Source organism: Ischnura elegans, chromosome 6 (assembly GCF_921293095.1).
Source record: "Ischnura elegans chromosome 6, ioIscEleg1.1, whole genome shotgun sequence".
In the NCBI taxonomy this organism is placed as follows: domain Eukaryota; kingdom Metazoa; phylum Arthropoda; class Insecta; order Odonata; family Coenagrionidae; genus Ischnura; species Ischnura elegans.
Window position 1 is genome coordinate 88,737,691 of NC_060251.1, and position 15,996 is coordinate 88,753,686.

General features: G+C 40.2%; 1 protein-coding gene across 1 annotated transcript; it reads left to right on the forward strand.

The window, feature by feature from the left end:
• Nucleotides 1-8,344: 8,344 nt before the first annotated feature.
• LOC124161131 lies at nt 8,345-13,197 on the forward strand. The gene is made up of 2 exons (XM_046537361.1): nt 8,345-8,411; nt 10,389-13,197. Exons 1-2 carry the CDS (start codon nt 8,409-8,411, stop codon nt 13,101-13,103), a joined length of 2,718 nt encoding a protein of 905 aa, XP_046393317.1. The 5' UTR covers nt 8,345-8,408; the 3' UTR covers nt 13,104-13,197.
• Nucleotides 13,198-15,996: the final 2,799 nt, after the last annotated feature.

Consider the following 15,996-nt stretch of genomic DNA (forward strand, 5'->3'; position numbering starts at 1 on the left):
ATTGTGCTATATCCACAATATCGCCCAGCACCGCAGTGAAGACCCATGTTAAGCATCCCCAACCAGCTCAGAAAATGACCTCCAGACGCTGCAGATTTTTGCGGAAGAGTTCATTTCTGCCAAGAGATACCCGTTCTTTGCAATTGGAAAAAATGGCCGAAATTGTATTTTCAAAGTTGTGATCATTAGGTATGATTCCCAATTTTTGCTTTTTAATCGTGCTAGAAGCATTGTATTCGCTAACCTGTAAATAACATAGGGTTTTAGGTTATGGAAAGCATCAGAAAATTTTGTGAATTAACCTGGAAAATTTTGAATTGCATAATAAGTCACGCTTCCTAAGGCATTGGGAAGACCTTTTTTGAAATATATTTGAGGTTCGGAAACAGGTTATTTCTTAATCAGGTAATTCGGGTTATTTCTTCTCCCGTATAGATCGATTGATAGAGGCATAGACTGGTGTATTTTTTGGGATTGATATGTAATATTACTCGTACCCTATCGACTTTTTTATATTTGCTCTATAACAGTAATCTTAGAGATCAAACATGTTTTTATATTATTTTAACATTTTTATTATTAATTTTTTGTATTATTTTATCTGAATTCTTATTTTTATATCTAAACATTATTTTATCTGAATTCACCTTGGCTATCCGCTCCAATTTCGATTCATAAATTTTTGAATTTGTTAAGTTTCTATTAGTTTCATGGTTAAAGGTTATCATAGTGGATTTAAATCATTCGGGAAGTTATACGGATTTTTACTGGCGCAGTAACCAAACTTGCACGATACGTCATCCTGAGTGGTATGCTACTTACAACTCAAACATGGAGCACGTGGTCGCAGATTCTTCAGGGTCCTCTGGATTGCAAAATTTGTTAGTTGCCATGAATGATTGGCTAATCGGTAGAATCCTTATCGATACATCCACTGCAAAAACTCTCCACAATCGCCCACCGGATCAAATCCGTTCATCTAGTAGCCCAACAATACGAATCCGCTCAGTTGGCTGTGTTCGGAGCATAAACGCTCACCTCCAATCTTGGAGAATAGGAGATGAGCGTTTATGCTTCGGATTCTGCCAGCTGAGCGGATTCGTATTGTTGGGCTACTAGATGAGCGAATTTGATACGGTGGGCGATTGTTGAGAGTTTTTGCAGTGGAGGTATAGTTATAAAAAGGTAAGTTCGTTGACAGCTTACTTATTACCTGAAGTTATCTTTTGGTTGAAGACAATACCAGTCGTACTTCATCGGCATAGTAATGATGGCATTCTTTTTCGTAATAAAATGTTATATTTCAACATGTAGCAGTCCAATCAGTTCTCCTGTAAGCTAATTTTTTCACACCTACATATTTCTTCTCTTTCACATGTTTCTTTACCTGTTCCATATATTTTGTTCGAAGTCTTCCTTTTCCGCTCTTGTCTCTCCATCTACTTGTCCCTCGACGATTGTCTTCATCATGCGATCATGTCTTTAAGAGGGCGTCCATACATTAAGGTCATTTTGGCTATTTTTTGAAACCCTACTCCCCCCCCTCCCTCTAATCTCTCGTGAGATTGCTCAAAATGCGTATTTTCAGTGCAAACACGAGGGCGGTTTTTTTCCAACCTCCGATCGCACAGCAAAAACACCATACAAGCGACAGGCAGGTACTGTGCGGATAGGGCAACTGCCCATCCTCCGCACCACACGTTCAAGTAATTTCTGACAGTAAGTTTTTAATTTAAGCTTAGTACCATTCTCATCAACTACACTTCCTCAATTGATTTTCCCGCCAAGTGTGGACTGAGGGGAAAAAGCCAGAAAAAAACTCGCGTATTGGTTTCACATTGACATGTCATGACCTTTATGGCGATAAATGAGAATTTTTTAATGCCCTGTGGCTAGAATGTGAAATAGTCTAAAACATTACGCCCATTAGTATTCAAAACAAATTAGGAGACATGCTGACTTCTGGAAGTGATTCATGACAACGCCCGTCATCTCAGCGCTGATGCAGCCCAGCCGCTCCTTGAGCAATTTCAATGGGACATTTTTGATCACCCGACCACTTTCGATCAATGCCGACCTAGTACCATGTGACTTCCATGTACACGCGAAAATGAAGATGTGGCTGGGAGGGAAGCGTTTTCAAACGGACGATGAACCTCAGGACCAAGGCAAAATTCAATGGAAGTCATTAGCGGCAACATCCTATGAAGAAAGTATATTAAAGTTTCTTCACAGGCGTGACCAATTCCTCAATCGACGCGGCCATTATGTCTAAAGGATTACACAAGTGTGCTCAACATTTAGCAATAAAATAATTTTTTATCAATCACTTCTTCTTCTGTTCGTGACCCATCGGGGGTTGTAAAAACGCCCTCGTACGTTAATCTATGCTTAATTGCGTTAAATTTATAAAAAATCAATTTCTTTAATTATATTTATTTGAGATTAGCTAAGACTAGTATTGATGATTACTAAAAATATCAGTCTGAATATCAGTCATTTTTTACGCTGTTTCTTGCGGAAAATAATTATTTGATACTTGCCAGGACCACTCGAGATTGGGTGAGAATCGGCTCCACCGCCTCCACGCCTCAACTAATTAATGGATGCCCCATAATGTGGCCTATTAGGTATTTTTGTCTTCTTATTAAGGTTTTCATGGGGTTTCTCTTCTATCCTACTCTTTTAGGTACTCCTCATTTCTTACTTGGTCGATCTATTTGATCCTCATTATTTTTGTGTAGCTTCACATTTGGATGGCCTCTATCCTTGATTTTCCGTTGCTGTCATTGTACATGCCTCACTTCTGTAGAGAAGTATACTTAAAGTGTAATTGCTGATATTGTTTTCCTTTTCTATGCTTAAGCCTTAGCTACACGCGCCCGCGACGACAGCGCCAATGCATGGTTGTGGCTTTTTTGCCGCACTTTGATATTTTTGGTTTTCCTAAATATACATTAAAATTTTTTAGGGTATTTTAACGCATTCGGATAACTTCTAATATTAAAAGCACTTTATGTATTTTTTCTTTCATTTATAGACGTATGCAAAGCATATTAATGTGCAGATGTCTTCATAAATACTTGGAATAATATTTTTCTAATGAATTGCAGGCGATAATGCTCTTGGCCGAGGAAAAAGTGTAGAAATAGAATACCAAAGTGTGCCACCAGTAATCAATTAGCAGTAAACGCGCTATTTCGAATTTTCGAAAAATGCTGCAAAATTCTCGTTTAACGTGTAACTATAGTGTGTAAACCGTAAGATGGCGCACGGGCCCGCGAAGTACCTGAGCCGCGAGCAAAGGAGGGGAGGAAAGGACCGACAAAAGAACTGTATGGGACCGACACAGGTAGCTGGCGGGTCCGTTCGCCCGTCCCTTTCCTCCCCCCGACGAAGGCTACTAGCACCTCTAATAGAATTATTAACAGTTTGTTATTTTTTCATAATAGCTCAATCCAAATAACATATTTGTAAGGCACTAAAAAAGCTATAAAGAATGATATGAAACATTAAGTGCTCCGATCATAAAAAACGAAATGGTCGAAAGTTAAAACTAAACTCTATGGTTAAAACAAAACATACAGTATAACGGCTAAAAAATAACTTTCGACCATTTCGTTATTTATGATCGGAGCACTTCGTGTTTTATAACATTCTTCTTAGCTTTTTTAGTGCCTTACAAATATGTTATTTGGATTGAGCTATTATGAAAAAATAACAAACTGTTAATAATTCTATTAGAGGTGCTAGACACGCCAGCTACCTGAGTCGGTCCCATACAGGTTTTTTGCCGGTCCTTTCTTCGCCTCCTTTGCTCGCAGCTCAGGTACTTCGCGGGCCCGTGCGCCAACTTACGGTATACTCACTACAACTTTCACACCGTATTATACTCGTATATGTATTTTTGAGTCATTCATTTGCCCGTTTGAAATCACTTATTTATTCGATAAATCCCATTGTGATGTGACAATGTAGGTAAGTGCTCATCTTGTTGGAATCTTGTCTCATCTAGCTGTGCAATCCCTTGATCAAGTAGCGCGTCTAACTTCAGTTGCAGCTCCCTCGGGTCAGAGCACAAACCTCGGATTACTTCGGCTGCGCTGCACCGCCTGCGGTGACCGTGTGGATCATCCCTCAGTCCGTTGGCACACATCCCAGACGTGATCTCATCTCCCTTGCCACTTAATTCCAACTGTCAGACGAGTGCCCTGTGCCCACTGTCAGCTACCGCAACTCTACGTCGTAGGCGGGCGTCACAGAGGTTTCAGTGATGCCCGACTGCGGGCAAACTGTAGTGTATGTGCTTCCTCCAAATCGGCGTAGTTTCTACGCTTTTACATTATTTGTTTGAATGTATTTTTCACGATTTTAAGTATATAACTCGCTTCCAGGCCCCTCGTAAATGGCCTGCGACCTTTTCGAGTTACTCTGAGAGTTCTCACAATTTTTTTCTGTCGTCTGTTCCTTAAGAATTGTTTTTTTTGTGATATCAAACATACTTAAATTGAATACTAGAAATTCTTACAGCTCTTGGCTTCAAGGCTTTCTGAATGTGTACCACAATTACTTTGGTGTCATTAGCAAGCTTCTCAGCGATTTTTAAATTCCTCATTACCATTAATGTTTTGACCACTCCCTGACCCCTTGACAATCCCCTCACAAAGTAGACACACAGGGGCAGTAAGAAACACTGTAATAGATAAAGCATTTAATGTTTTGGAAAATTTTCTCAGCGTTTCAGACGATTCTAGATGGGGTCGATTCTATGACTTTTTGTCTTATCCCGTCTCGATGACCCCAAGCATTTGTAATAATCAGTCCGTCAGTCGGTGGTCGGAAGTGCGTTTTATAATATTATGATGCGTAGGATATCGGTTTAAATGTTTAATTTTTTCCCATTAGAACAACCATGTTCACTGAGGGAGATCGAGTTGATGCGGTGGCTTGATTTGCGGCTTTCCACCCCGTCGGCCTGGGTTCAAATCTTGGCAGTGGCAGAGAGTTTTCAGGAACTGTCCGATACGTGCTTTAATGTTGAGTGGAGAGCACTTTGAGCAAGGTATTTAGTCCGTTGGATGAGTTATTAAGCCCTTTGGCGAATTTATTTAAGATCAGGCTAATGCCGACGCCAAGTTTTTCTCCACCCTTCCTTTCCTATCCTTCCCTAATGGCGCAAGTACCTAAACTATGTAAGATTTCACTTTTTCCCGGCGTATGATGGCGGTGAATTCTTCTCGGGTTTCCATCCGGGTGAGCTCCATCTCCATCGCTGCCGACGTTTCGATAGAATCCTTTTCTATCGTCATCAGGGCCGATGATGCCAGTAGGAAAATGCCAGGTTTATATATCCTCGGTTGTTATGTTGGGTCGTTCTGATTGGCGGAGAAAGAGTACGCTTTTCCCGCCACTTTCAAAATCGGGTTCCATGCCTTTGCTAGCACGCTCAAGGATCCGTTCTGCTTTTGGCGACATAACCGAGGATTTTAATCTGGCGAAAGTTGGAATTACTCCTTCATCCCGGCATCTCAGAAGGAAGGTGAGAGAAGAAGGAACCCGATTTTGAAAGTGGCGGGAAAAGCGTACTCTTTCTCCGCCAATCAGAACGACCCAACATAACGACCGAGGATATATAAACCTGGCATTTTCCTACTGGCATCATCGGCCCTGATGACGATAGAAAAGGATTCTATCGAAACGTCGGCAGCGATGGAGATGGAGCTCACCCGGATGGAAACCCGAGAAGAATTCACCGCTACCTAAACTATCTTTTGGTTTATTTAATTTTATTCATGATTTTCAGTAGTCTCTATAAATAATGCTAGTTAGGCAGAGTCAAGTGGGTAAATTAGCTCCCAGAATGGGACAATAACCTGGCGCCTATATAAACATCTTTAAAATAAAGTTTTGGAACATTAAATTACCCAAAGTTACGTTTAGAAATTGTATTTTTTGGAAATTTAGTATAAAATAAGTAATTCTGCACAGAAATAGTTTGCTAATTAAATAATAAAACTCTTATGTGGGCCTAAAAATCACCTTAATGGTCATTTGTGAAGTATTTTCTGAATACTATCCTTTAAATTCGTATGTTGCACCATGTAGCTGTAATAAAAGTTACTATCAATAGTTATAATGGAACTTAACAAAATTTAGCCTATATTCGTGGAAAATTCACATTAATTTTTAAGAATGATATGGCGTTATGCGGTGTAAAGTTCTCCCACAGTAAGTGTGCTGACATGACCCTCGTAATTTTTTCTGCTATAAACTAGCATTAATTTTGTAAATAGTTAAGTAAGTTTTGCCATAAAATATGCTAGCGAATTAAATATTTTCTCAAATCAATCAAATTGAGAATGAACTCTCAATCAAGACTATTTATTTACTTTGATTATAAATGCAAGGAAATATGTACTTTCTTGACTGAATTAAGGAAATATTCTTAAGGTAAAACGCTTTCGAACGTGGCCCTGTTAAAGTTGGACAAAAAATCCAACGTGAAACAGCATTTATGGCTTGAAATACGATCAGCCTCATGAAGTTCAAACAATGACGATAAGGTGAAAGTAACCAGCATGTAAAAATGCCTCGGTATCCTAATTTAAATCGTTTTAATCAAAACTTAACGAATATGTTAAGCAGTAGAGGGTTAGCGGGTACGGTTCGGACAATGATTTTTAAGATTCATTGGGGATTCTAGGATCAGGGAATGGGTTAATATAATTAGGAAATGTTCAGAGAGATCCTTGAGAGTAGTGTAGGGGTTCGAGAAGAGCCCGGGACTGAGAATGGATCGGAAAGTGACATATTCAAAGGCAGTGTTGCTGAGCAGGGTCAAACTCTTCCTCCTCCTCCTGGCAGTTTCCAATCTCTTCAAGGCATCTTGGCGGTGTCCGTTTTCTAGAAGTGCGGGATCTTGTGCTTGAAGTCGGAAACCAGAAGTGCCCGAATAACGTGAATCCCGAATCCCGCCTCGCAAAAATGCATATTTTTTATGTACCATTTCCGTGACTTTATCAGTATGTATTTGCGAAAAACGCATAAGCACGTTGAACAATGAAGTTTGATTCAATGGTATTGCAGATACGAAAGTTCAACCTTAGCGGAAAGAGTCACACAAACTAACGTGTTATCTAAGGGACTATAATGAGGAAGCACCAGTCCATCCCGTTGAAACTTGATTGTTTTGCCTTTTTGGTATCATTGTAATCGGATTTTACGAATGTCCGCAGTGCGACGATGAGGTGATTACGATCCATTTATTCTCAATTTTCGCCGAGTGACGCGTAAAATCGTGAGAAAAAAGCATTGAAAAGTTATGAATTTAAAATATCACATCTTCCCAAATATAAATAAATTTTGGTTAAAAGGCCTTCTTACAACTTTTTTTTACCCGTAATTCGGATTACTCTACCCACCATCGACGCGAGTGAAGATTTTAGTAAACCTGTATAAATGCGCGGTATGTGATAGTACATCAGGCCGACGAGAAAATCCTCTGCTGTAGTATCCGTGCGTGAAATAGACAGATTAAGAAAAAAATAGTAGTATTTCATGCGATACTACGCAGTTCATTTGTTCTAGACTGGTATAAAAAATTAATTTTGTTTAACGACTTGATAATACAGGGTTTCTTATTCTATTATTATTATTATTTATTAATCCCTGTATTATTATCATTCATTAATTACTGTGTTTCGTAAGTATTAAGAATAGGAAACGCGGAATCATATTGTTCGGTTTTGCGCCAAACGCTCTCGTTTTGTCTGAGTTACGACCCGAGCGGCGCTGCCTTCGCCCTCCCCCACTTCCTCTCGTCTCGTGCGGGCCGGATCGACGGAGCGACTTGGCTCTCTCTCTCTCTCTCTCTCGTTCGTCACCGGCGGAGAAACTCCTCGCACCTGCCCTGCTGTACTCTCTCTGCGGTTGCCGGGCACTGGACACGTCGCAACGGCCTGCCAACTGCTGGTCCTTCGGGCTCACCTATTGTGTTATAATTGTGTGGAACTTTAACTTGAGCTGGTCCTTCGGCTCACCCATTGTGTTATAATTGTGTTGAACTTTCAATTTTGTATTAAAACTATACTGTCTGAAAATGTGGTTTATTTCCGCCACATTTATTTTGGTCCTTCGGGCCGGATTCATTGTATTCGCAATCAGTGCATGAGTTTATTGTACCCAGTGCTTGTAAGATACAGTCAAGTAGTATCATCGCTAAATGTTGCTCTTTTCTGCTCATTTTTTAAGTTTTTTGTTTCGCTGCATCTACAATCAAGTTGTACTCTGCTGACGGGTGACGACACGTGCTCCTGACTCATCGTTGGATTTGACGAGCACACTGACGAGCGTACGTTATCCTACTCCTCTCCTCTCCTATTTTCTACCTCGCGGCTGCCCACGGGAAAATGGTATGGATATTTTTTGTATCTTCTTAGTGTGTGTGAATACTCTTAAAAATGAATTTTGCAACTTTTACTCGAAAGTCAAATCTCTTGAAGAAGAGGCTTGAAAAGGTTCATGGTTCCGTGCTCTCAACGGAAGCCTCATCGAAAGAGTCCCCTCTTTCAGACATCCAAATTAGGCGTTTGACTTGCTGGAAAAATGAGATTGATAATACGATAAGTGAATTCAATGATTTAGTGAATCGTTTCACCGATACAGAGACTCCCTCGGGGCTACAAGATGACGAACTTTTGGTGAAATTACGCGAAGAAATGTTAGATCTCTGTGTCGACGCAAATTGCATTATTTCTGCATTGCTGCCGATGGCAAACGTTAAACCAGACTACCTCGCCGGAACTCTTGGTGAAAATCCGCTCCCGCGATCCTCTGTTCGATTGCCAAAGCTTGAGCTGCCGCAATTTTCGGGCGAACCCATTAAATGGATGCACTACTACAACGCGTTTGACGTAACAATCCATAAGAATCAAGTGTTATCCTCAGTAGAAAAGTTCCAGTACTTGCTAAGTTCTCTTCGCGGTGAAGCTCTGCAATTAGTTTCCGGATTGCCCATTACCGGAGAAAATTATAAGATTGCTTGGGATTTGTTGCATCAGCGTTATCACAACGTGCGGAAATTAGTGTCTCTTCATGTAAGCAAGATTCTGGACATGCCTCCGGTAATGAACGGCTCACTTTCGAGCATTCGTTCTTTTTTATCAACGTACTTTGAAAATACGCAAGCATTGTCTGCGTTCCAATATGATATTACTCAAGAAAACATTTTGCTCCTTTCCATTCTCATAAGAAAATTGGACTTCGAAACTCGGAAGCGTTTTGAAGATACGCGAGGCGTCAATCATGAAATTCCGGCCGTCTCTGACTTGATTAATTTTTTGGAAGCCGAATGCGTCCATTTTGAAGACGCAATAATTGATGGAAGGAGAACAGTAAAGGGTCCTCAGATCAGAATTAATAAAACGGCTCTGATTACCACTACCACGGGGAACTTCTGTGCATTCTGTCAAGACCCAAGTCATGCCATTTATTCGTGCTCTGCTTTTAAAGATAAATCGCCGCAAGAAAGGAAAGTGATAGTGGGGGAGAAGAAATGGTGTTATAATTGTCTCGGAACATCTCACACTGTCAAGTCATGCAACTCATCTCGGAGATGTAACCGTTGCGCTAAGAGGCATCATTCGCTCCTGCACCTCGACATGAACTCCTCTTCATCGCTGAATAATCGCCCGGGTACCGCTGCAGCTAATGCGCAATTGCCCTCACTATCAATTTCTGGTAAATCACAACCGGAATTAACTACAGAAAAACACTTTGTGGGACTATCGTCGTCAAAACCTAATACGTCAATTTTATTGGCAACAACTTTGATTCGTTTAACTACACCAAGTGGCTTCTCTCATGTAGTTAGAGGAATTTTAGACTCAGCATCTCAATGCAGTATCATCTCGGAACGCTGTGCTCAAGTTTTGAACGTTACACGCCGACGAGTAAATAATGAGATTAATGGACTATCACAATCTCATGTCAAATGTAATGGATTAACTTTTCTTAGTTTATCATCTGTCGGTGGAAAAGTGCTCGCTTATTCACATCCTATGATGATTTTACAAAATATCACTTCCAATTTGCCTCTCGCAACTATTTCGCCTGAAGTGAAAGAGAAGATGAAATCATTTGTCTTGGCTGACCCAACCTTTGATGTGCCCTCTCCTGTTGATGTTTTAATTGGAGCTGACCTCTTCCCTCATGTATTTACGGGAATTCGCTGTTTCCTTGGAGAAAATTATCCACTGGCCCTTGGTACTATTTTCGGATTTGTTTTAATGGGCTCAACTCCAATTACTCCAGTGTCTGAAATTAATCACAAGCCTTCCGTCGCTTTAATTTCAACCCATGATGCTAATCTCAATACTTCTATTCAACAGTTTTGGAAACTTGAGGAAGTACCTCATTTTTCGCTTACTCCTCAAGACCGACAATGTGAAGAGCATTTCCAATCAACGCATTCCAGAGATGAAACTGGTCGTTACATCACTCGGCTGCCGTTCAAGGACCTTCACCCTCCTCTTGGAGACTCAGCGCTGTGTGCCAAAAGAAGATTTTTTGGTCTGGAAAGAAGACTGTCAGCGCAACCTCTCCTGAGAGAGAAGTATATTAAGTTTATGTCGGAGTACCTCACCCTAGGTCACATGACACCTTGTGATAATTTCCCTAGAGTTAAGCATTATTTTTTGCCGCACCATGGAGTTTTTAAAAATCAAGATCCAAATTCAAGCCTGCGGGTTGTATTTGATGCTAGTTCAAAGACCTCAACGAATGTCTCACTTAATGACATTTTATTGTCAGGACCCAAATTACAAAATGATCTTTGTGAAGTTATTCTGCGATTTCGGTGCCATTCAGTTGTATTTGCATGTGACATTCGTCAGATGTATCGTCAAATTAAAATTCATCCTGATGACCAGCACTTCCAGTTGATATATTGGCGTGAAACCCCTACGGATCTTCTCAAAGTTTTCAAATTGACAACAGTCACTTATGGAGTGACGAGCGCACCGTTTCTAGCCATCCGCACTCTTCATCAACTGGCTGAAGATGAAGGTGCTCAGTTTCCGCAAGCTGCTCGTGTCCTAAAGTCTCAAACGTTTGTTGACGATATCATTGCTGGTGCAGATAATGTGCAAGAAGCCCTCACACTTCAACATGATTTAACAAAACTCCTCTCATTAGGTGGCTTCCAGTTGAGAAAATGGTGCAGTAATTCGGATATTTTGATATCCCACATCTCAGAAGATGATAGAGAAATTCCTCTCTCTTTCCAATATTCGGAGCAACCTATTTTTAATATATTGGGTCTGCAATGGAATTCCACATCCGATGAGTTTTCTTATGCTGTGAAAATATCCAATGTACCTCATACTAAACGCTCAGTACTCTCCGCTATCGCAAGAATATATGACCCCTGCGGTTGGTTGGCTCCCGTGGTATTTTTAGCTAAGTCATTCATACAATACTTATGGACCCTTGGTCTTCAATGGGATGATCAATTGTCTTCTAATGTTGCCTTCCGGTGGGAAGAAATTTTGAAGAATCTTGCTAGAGTAAAGGAAATTACGCTACCTCGATCTTTATTTATCGAAAGAACAAGCAGTGTTCAACTGCTTGGTTTTTGCGACGCATCTGAGTTGGGATATGCCGCAGTCATTTATTTAAGATGTGCTTCTGCTGACAACAACACCAAGATAGCATTGCTCATGGCTAAATCCCGTGTCGCACCTCTCAAACGTATCTCTTTACCCCGATTGGAACTTTGTGGGGCGCATTTACTGGCTAAACTCATTCATTATAGTTCAAACTTGGTGTCCAATTACTGTAAAATGGAATTTGTCACTGCCTGGTGTGATTCAACCATTGCTCTCTCATGGATCCGCACCCCTCCCTATCGCCTTAAGGTGTTTGTAGCAAATCGAGTAGCCCAGATTCAAGAATGGGTACCTCCTGAACGTTGGTTTCATGTATCGTCGCAACACAACCCCGCTGATTGTGCCTCTCGTGGATTACCCACTCCTCTCTTCGCGAAGAATTCCTTGTGGTGGTCTGGCCCTCGCTGGCTCTCTCTCCCGCCAGAAGACTGGCCGTGTTCTCCATTCGCTCCTTTGGACGAGGATCTACCAGAAGTGAAACAACCAATATTCAACGTTTGCTCCTCAATAAGACCATTTCAGAAGACCGGAATGGATTATGCTGGACCCTTCACTATTAGGAGCCATGCTCTAAGAAGAACTGTTCCATTAAAGGTCTATTTGTGTCTTTTTATTTGCATGTGTATCAAGGCTGTTCATCTAGAAGTAGTCACTGATCTCTCATCGAACGCCTTCATTGCAGCACTAACCCGATTTGTATCAAGGAGAGGACTTTGTAGTGATCTATACTCCGATTGCGGAACAAACTTCGTTGGTGCATCCACGCAGTTGAAAAGGACAATAAAGAACTTCTATTCATCACCGGAAACTCAAGAGGCCATTTCTTATTTCGCTACTGAAAACTGCATCAACTTCCATTTTATTCCCCCTGCCGCGCCCCACCAAGGAGGGCTATGGGAAAGAGCCATTAAAAGCGCCAAAACACTCTTAATTCGTTCCATTGGCCAAACTCTTCTCACTTTGCAGGAATTTATTACGCTTGTCACCAAGGTAGAAGCCATGCTGAATTCTCGTCCTCTTACACCTCTTTCCACGGATCCTGCTGATGTATCGGCGCTGACCCCGGGACACTTTCTCATCGGAACCTCAATGACAGCCATTCCAGAGAACGATTTCGCCGCTCTACCCACCAATAGGCTCAGCAGATGGCAGACTGTTCAAGCCTTCTCACAGCGCATCTGGCGCCGATGGCATCAAGAGTACCTCCACACTCTTCAGCAGAGGTCAAAATGGACTCGGCGCAGGCAAAATCTTAAGGTGGGAGATTTAGTTGCGGTGCACTCCCCGAAAACTCCTCCTCTTCAGTGGTGTTTGGCACGCATAACTAAAGCCATACCAGGTGATGATGGAATAGTTAGAGTGGTGCAGCTGCGTACCCCCAAGGGCACTCTTACCCGTCCTGCCACCCGAGTATTTCCCCTCCCAATTGACGATTGACATTTGTTGACTGACGTACATTTACAGGAACGGTTTATAATTTTTTGTGTTATGTATTATGAGTTTTCTTTTTTCTCTTTTTATTGAACAAGGTGTTCAAGGGGGGCGGAATGTTCGGTTTTGCGCCAAACGCTCTCGTTTTGTCTGAGTTACGACCCGAGCGGCGCTGCCTTCGCCCTCCCCCACTTCCTCTCGTCTCGTGCGGGCCGGATCGACGGAGCGACTTGGCTCTCTCTCTCTCTCTCTCTCTCGTTCGTCACCGGCGGAGAAACTCCTCGCACCTGCCCTGCTGTACTCTCTCTGCGGTTGCCGGGCACTGGACACGTCGCAACGGCCTGCCAACTGCTGGTCCTTCGGGCTCACCTATTGTGTTATAATTGTGTGGAACTTTAACTTGAGCTGGTCCTTCGGCTCACCCATTGTGTTATAATTGTGTTGAACTTTCAATTTTGTATTAAAACTATACTGTCTGAAAATGTGGTTTATTTCCGCCACACATATACCTACATATTTTTTCTTGTGGGGATAAATCAAAAGCGTTGTTCATAGATAAAACATTCGCAATTTAAACCACTTAATTAACAGGATTATTGGAGCAATGTAAACCATTAGCGACGAAATATTTACTAATATTTGGAAAAAAGTTGAGTTGCTATCGTGTGGCAATTTTTTCGAGTAGTTAAGGGCGCTCATATTGACATTTATTAATTATGAAAAAACAGCACGAGACGAAAATAAAAAAATAAAAAAACGCAAACCGCAAATAATTCTGTATTCATTAAATATATGTTCAAAACTGCACCATTCTTTTGTGAAGATTCTGTATATATTAGTCTCTGAAACCGGCCGGGGATAAATTAGGATTTGTGTGCAGTATTCCGAATAATTTCAACCGATTCAGGCGTAATATAGTGGAAGTTTGACAAATTGAAATTAATTTTATTTGCATTTTTCCACAGTAATTTAATGCGTAGGATGCGTTTCGGCTAGCAGAGCCATCAACTGGTACAAGTTTGCGATGGTAATAACTACTAAGTCACTCCTTGTCTACCATAGACATTTTATAAAAACAAAGCCAATCGACAAGTAATTTATTTTTAGTGTAAAATAATCATACTTCCGCAGTAAAAGGATGAAATTTATATTGAATCAAAATACCTCGTAGATTTAACATAAAAATGTTTAATATCGACCGGTTACGTCGCTGTGCGATACCTTTAAAATTATATTTAACTTTAAATTTTTTGTTTCCTGCTGCTGTCATTTTTTTACGACTTTTTATAAGAGGAATGAGTTTATTCTTCTTTTTAAATTTTTTAAAATTTCCAGCTTGTATTAAATCTTCGCTTTATGCTCGTATCTTTAAAGTTGGGATCATACTTTGTTTCCCCTTTCCTGCATGAATTCTCATGGCCGCTACTGTGGCCTATACGGAGTCCGCATCTGAAATAAGGTGGCTTCAGGTTGAGAGCACTCAATTGAAGAAGCTCCTCTCAACCGAGTGAAGTGTTTACTCAACACTCGAAAGTTCTCAGTCATCAGACAAGGTCCTCTGTGGGCTGTGGTATTTCCAGCTTTTAGTGACGGTATGAAAAAGGAAACAGTTGTAGTAGTTCAGCCTCGTGCCGTAGTCAAGTGGCGTAGACAGGTATGAAGGAAAACGAGTTTTAGGAATGATAGAGGAAATTGAAATTAACCCTTAACCGGTGACGTGCGGTCTGAGAGACCGCTGCGTTTATAAAATTATGAATATTTTCAAAATTAATGCTTCAAAATATCTATAATTCTCGTTGGCTTCATATTTTTGCATAACAAGGACATCCCACTCTTAAAAATTAATGTTCCTTTTATTAACTTTTGTAAATTTGAATTTCAATTCGATTAGCGGTCTGTGAGACCGTACGTCAATAGCATAAGAAAGCATCAAGAAAGGAATAAGCTGGATAAATTTTATACCTACTTACTAATTACCCTTCCAACTTTAACATTTAAGGCTTTTTTAATCTGGCGACATATTGATGCATAAATAGAATAATTATAACTCAAGTGTTTTGGGCATCAGTTTTTTGAGCCTGCTTCAAATCACAGTTTTTAATGACAAATTGGTTCGTATTGGGAGTGTAAAAATTTTAATATAAGTTTAAGAATAGATGCATTCAAAATAAAAATTAAACAAAACAATAACAATGGCGTTGCAACATTTTATGAATTTTTGATTTATTGCGGTCTCCAAGACCGCACGTTACTGGTATTGTAACAAATATTTCACGTCACTGGTTAAGGGTTAACTAGAGGAAATTCAAAGAAATTATATAGAGGCTTTAAGCAGTTCAAAACTGTTAGTGAGTTGCTGAGACGTGGAATACTTTAATGCCTAGCAAAAAATTTATATCGAAAAAATTGAGGAATGAAATAAGGCTATGAGTTTTTTTTTATATGCGACATTTTTCATTCAGCTACTATTTCTGCGAATTTTAATTAAGATAGTTTGTAATTCCATTTAGAGAGACCTGATTCCGTTATAAACCAGCGCTTTGGATCAGTTTTAATTTGAAGTCCCCTAAGCAAACGCGAAGTTCTCGAGTGAGTTGTACAATACTGATATAAAGCCTTTGTTTTCGTTAAAATACATGGATTATTTGTAAAATAAAATATATACTTTATTTAATTCATCAAATTTAGGCCTTGAACATTGATATTTATTTTCAAATATGCCAAAATGTGCTAAACAAATATGAAAATAGAGCAGTTGACATTGGTAATAGTGGTATATATTTAAAATGAGCGTTTTTGAATAAATAAAAATGTACAGAATTAATAAAAAATTATTAGGAAACTATAAAATTTAATGCTTGAACTATGATTAGCCGAAATACAGCAAAGCAACTCAATT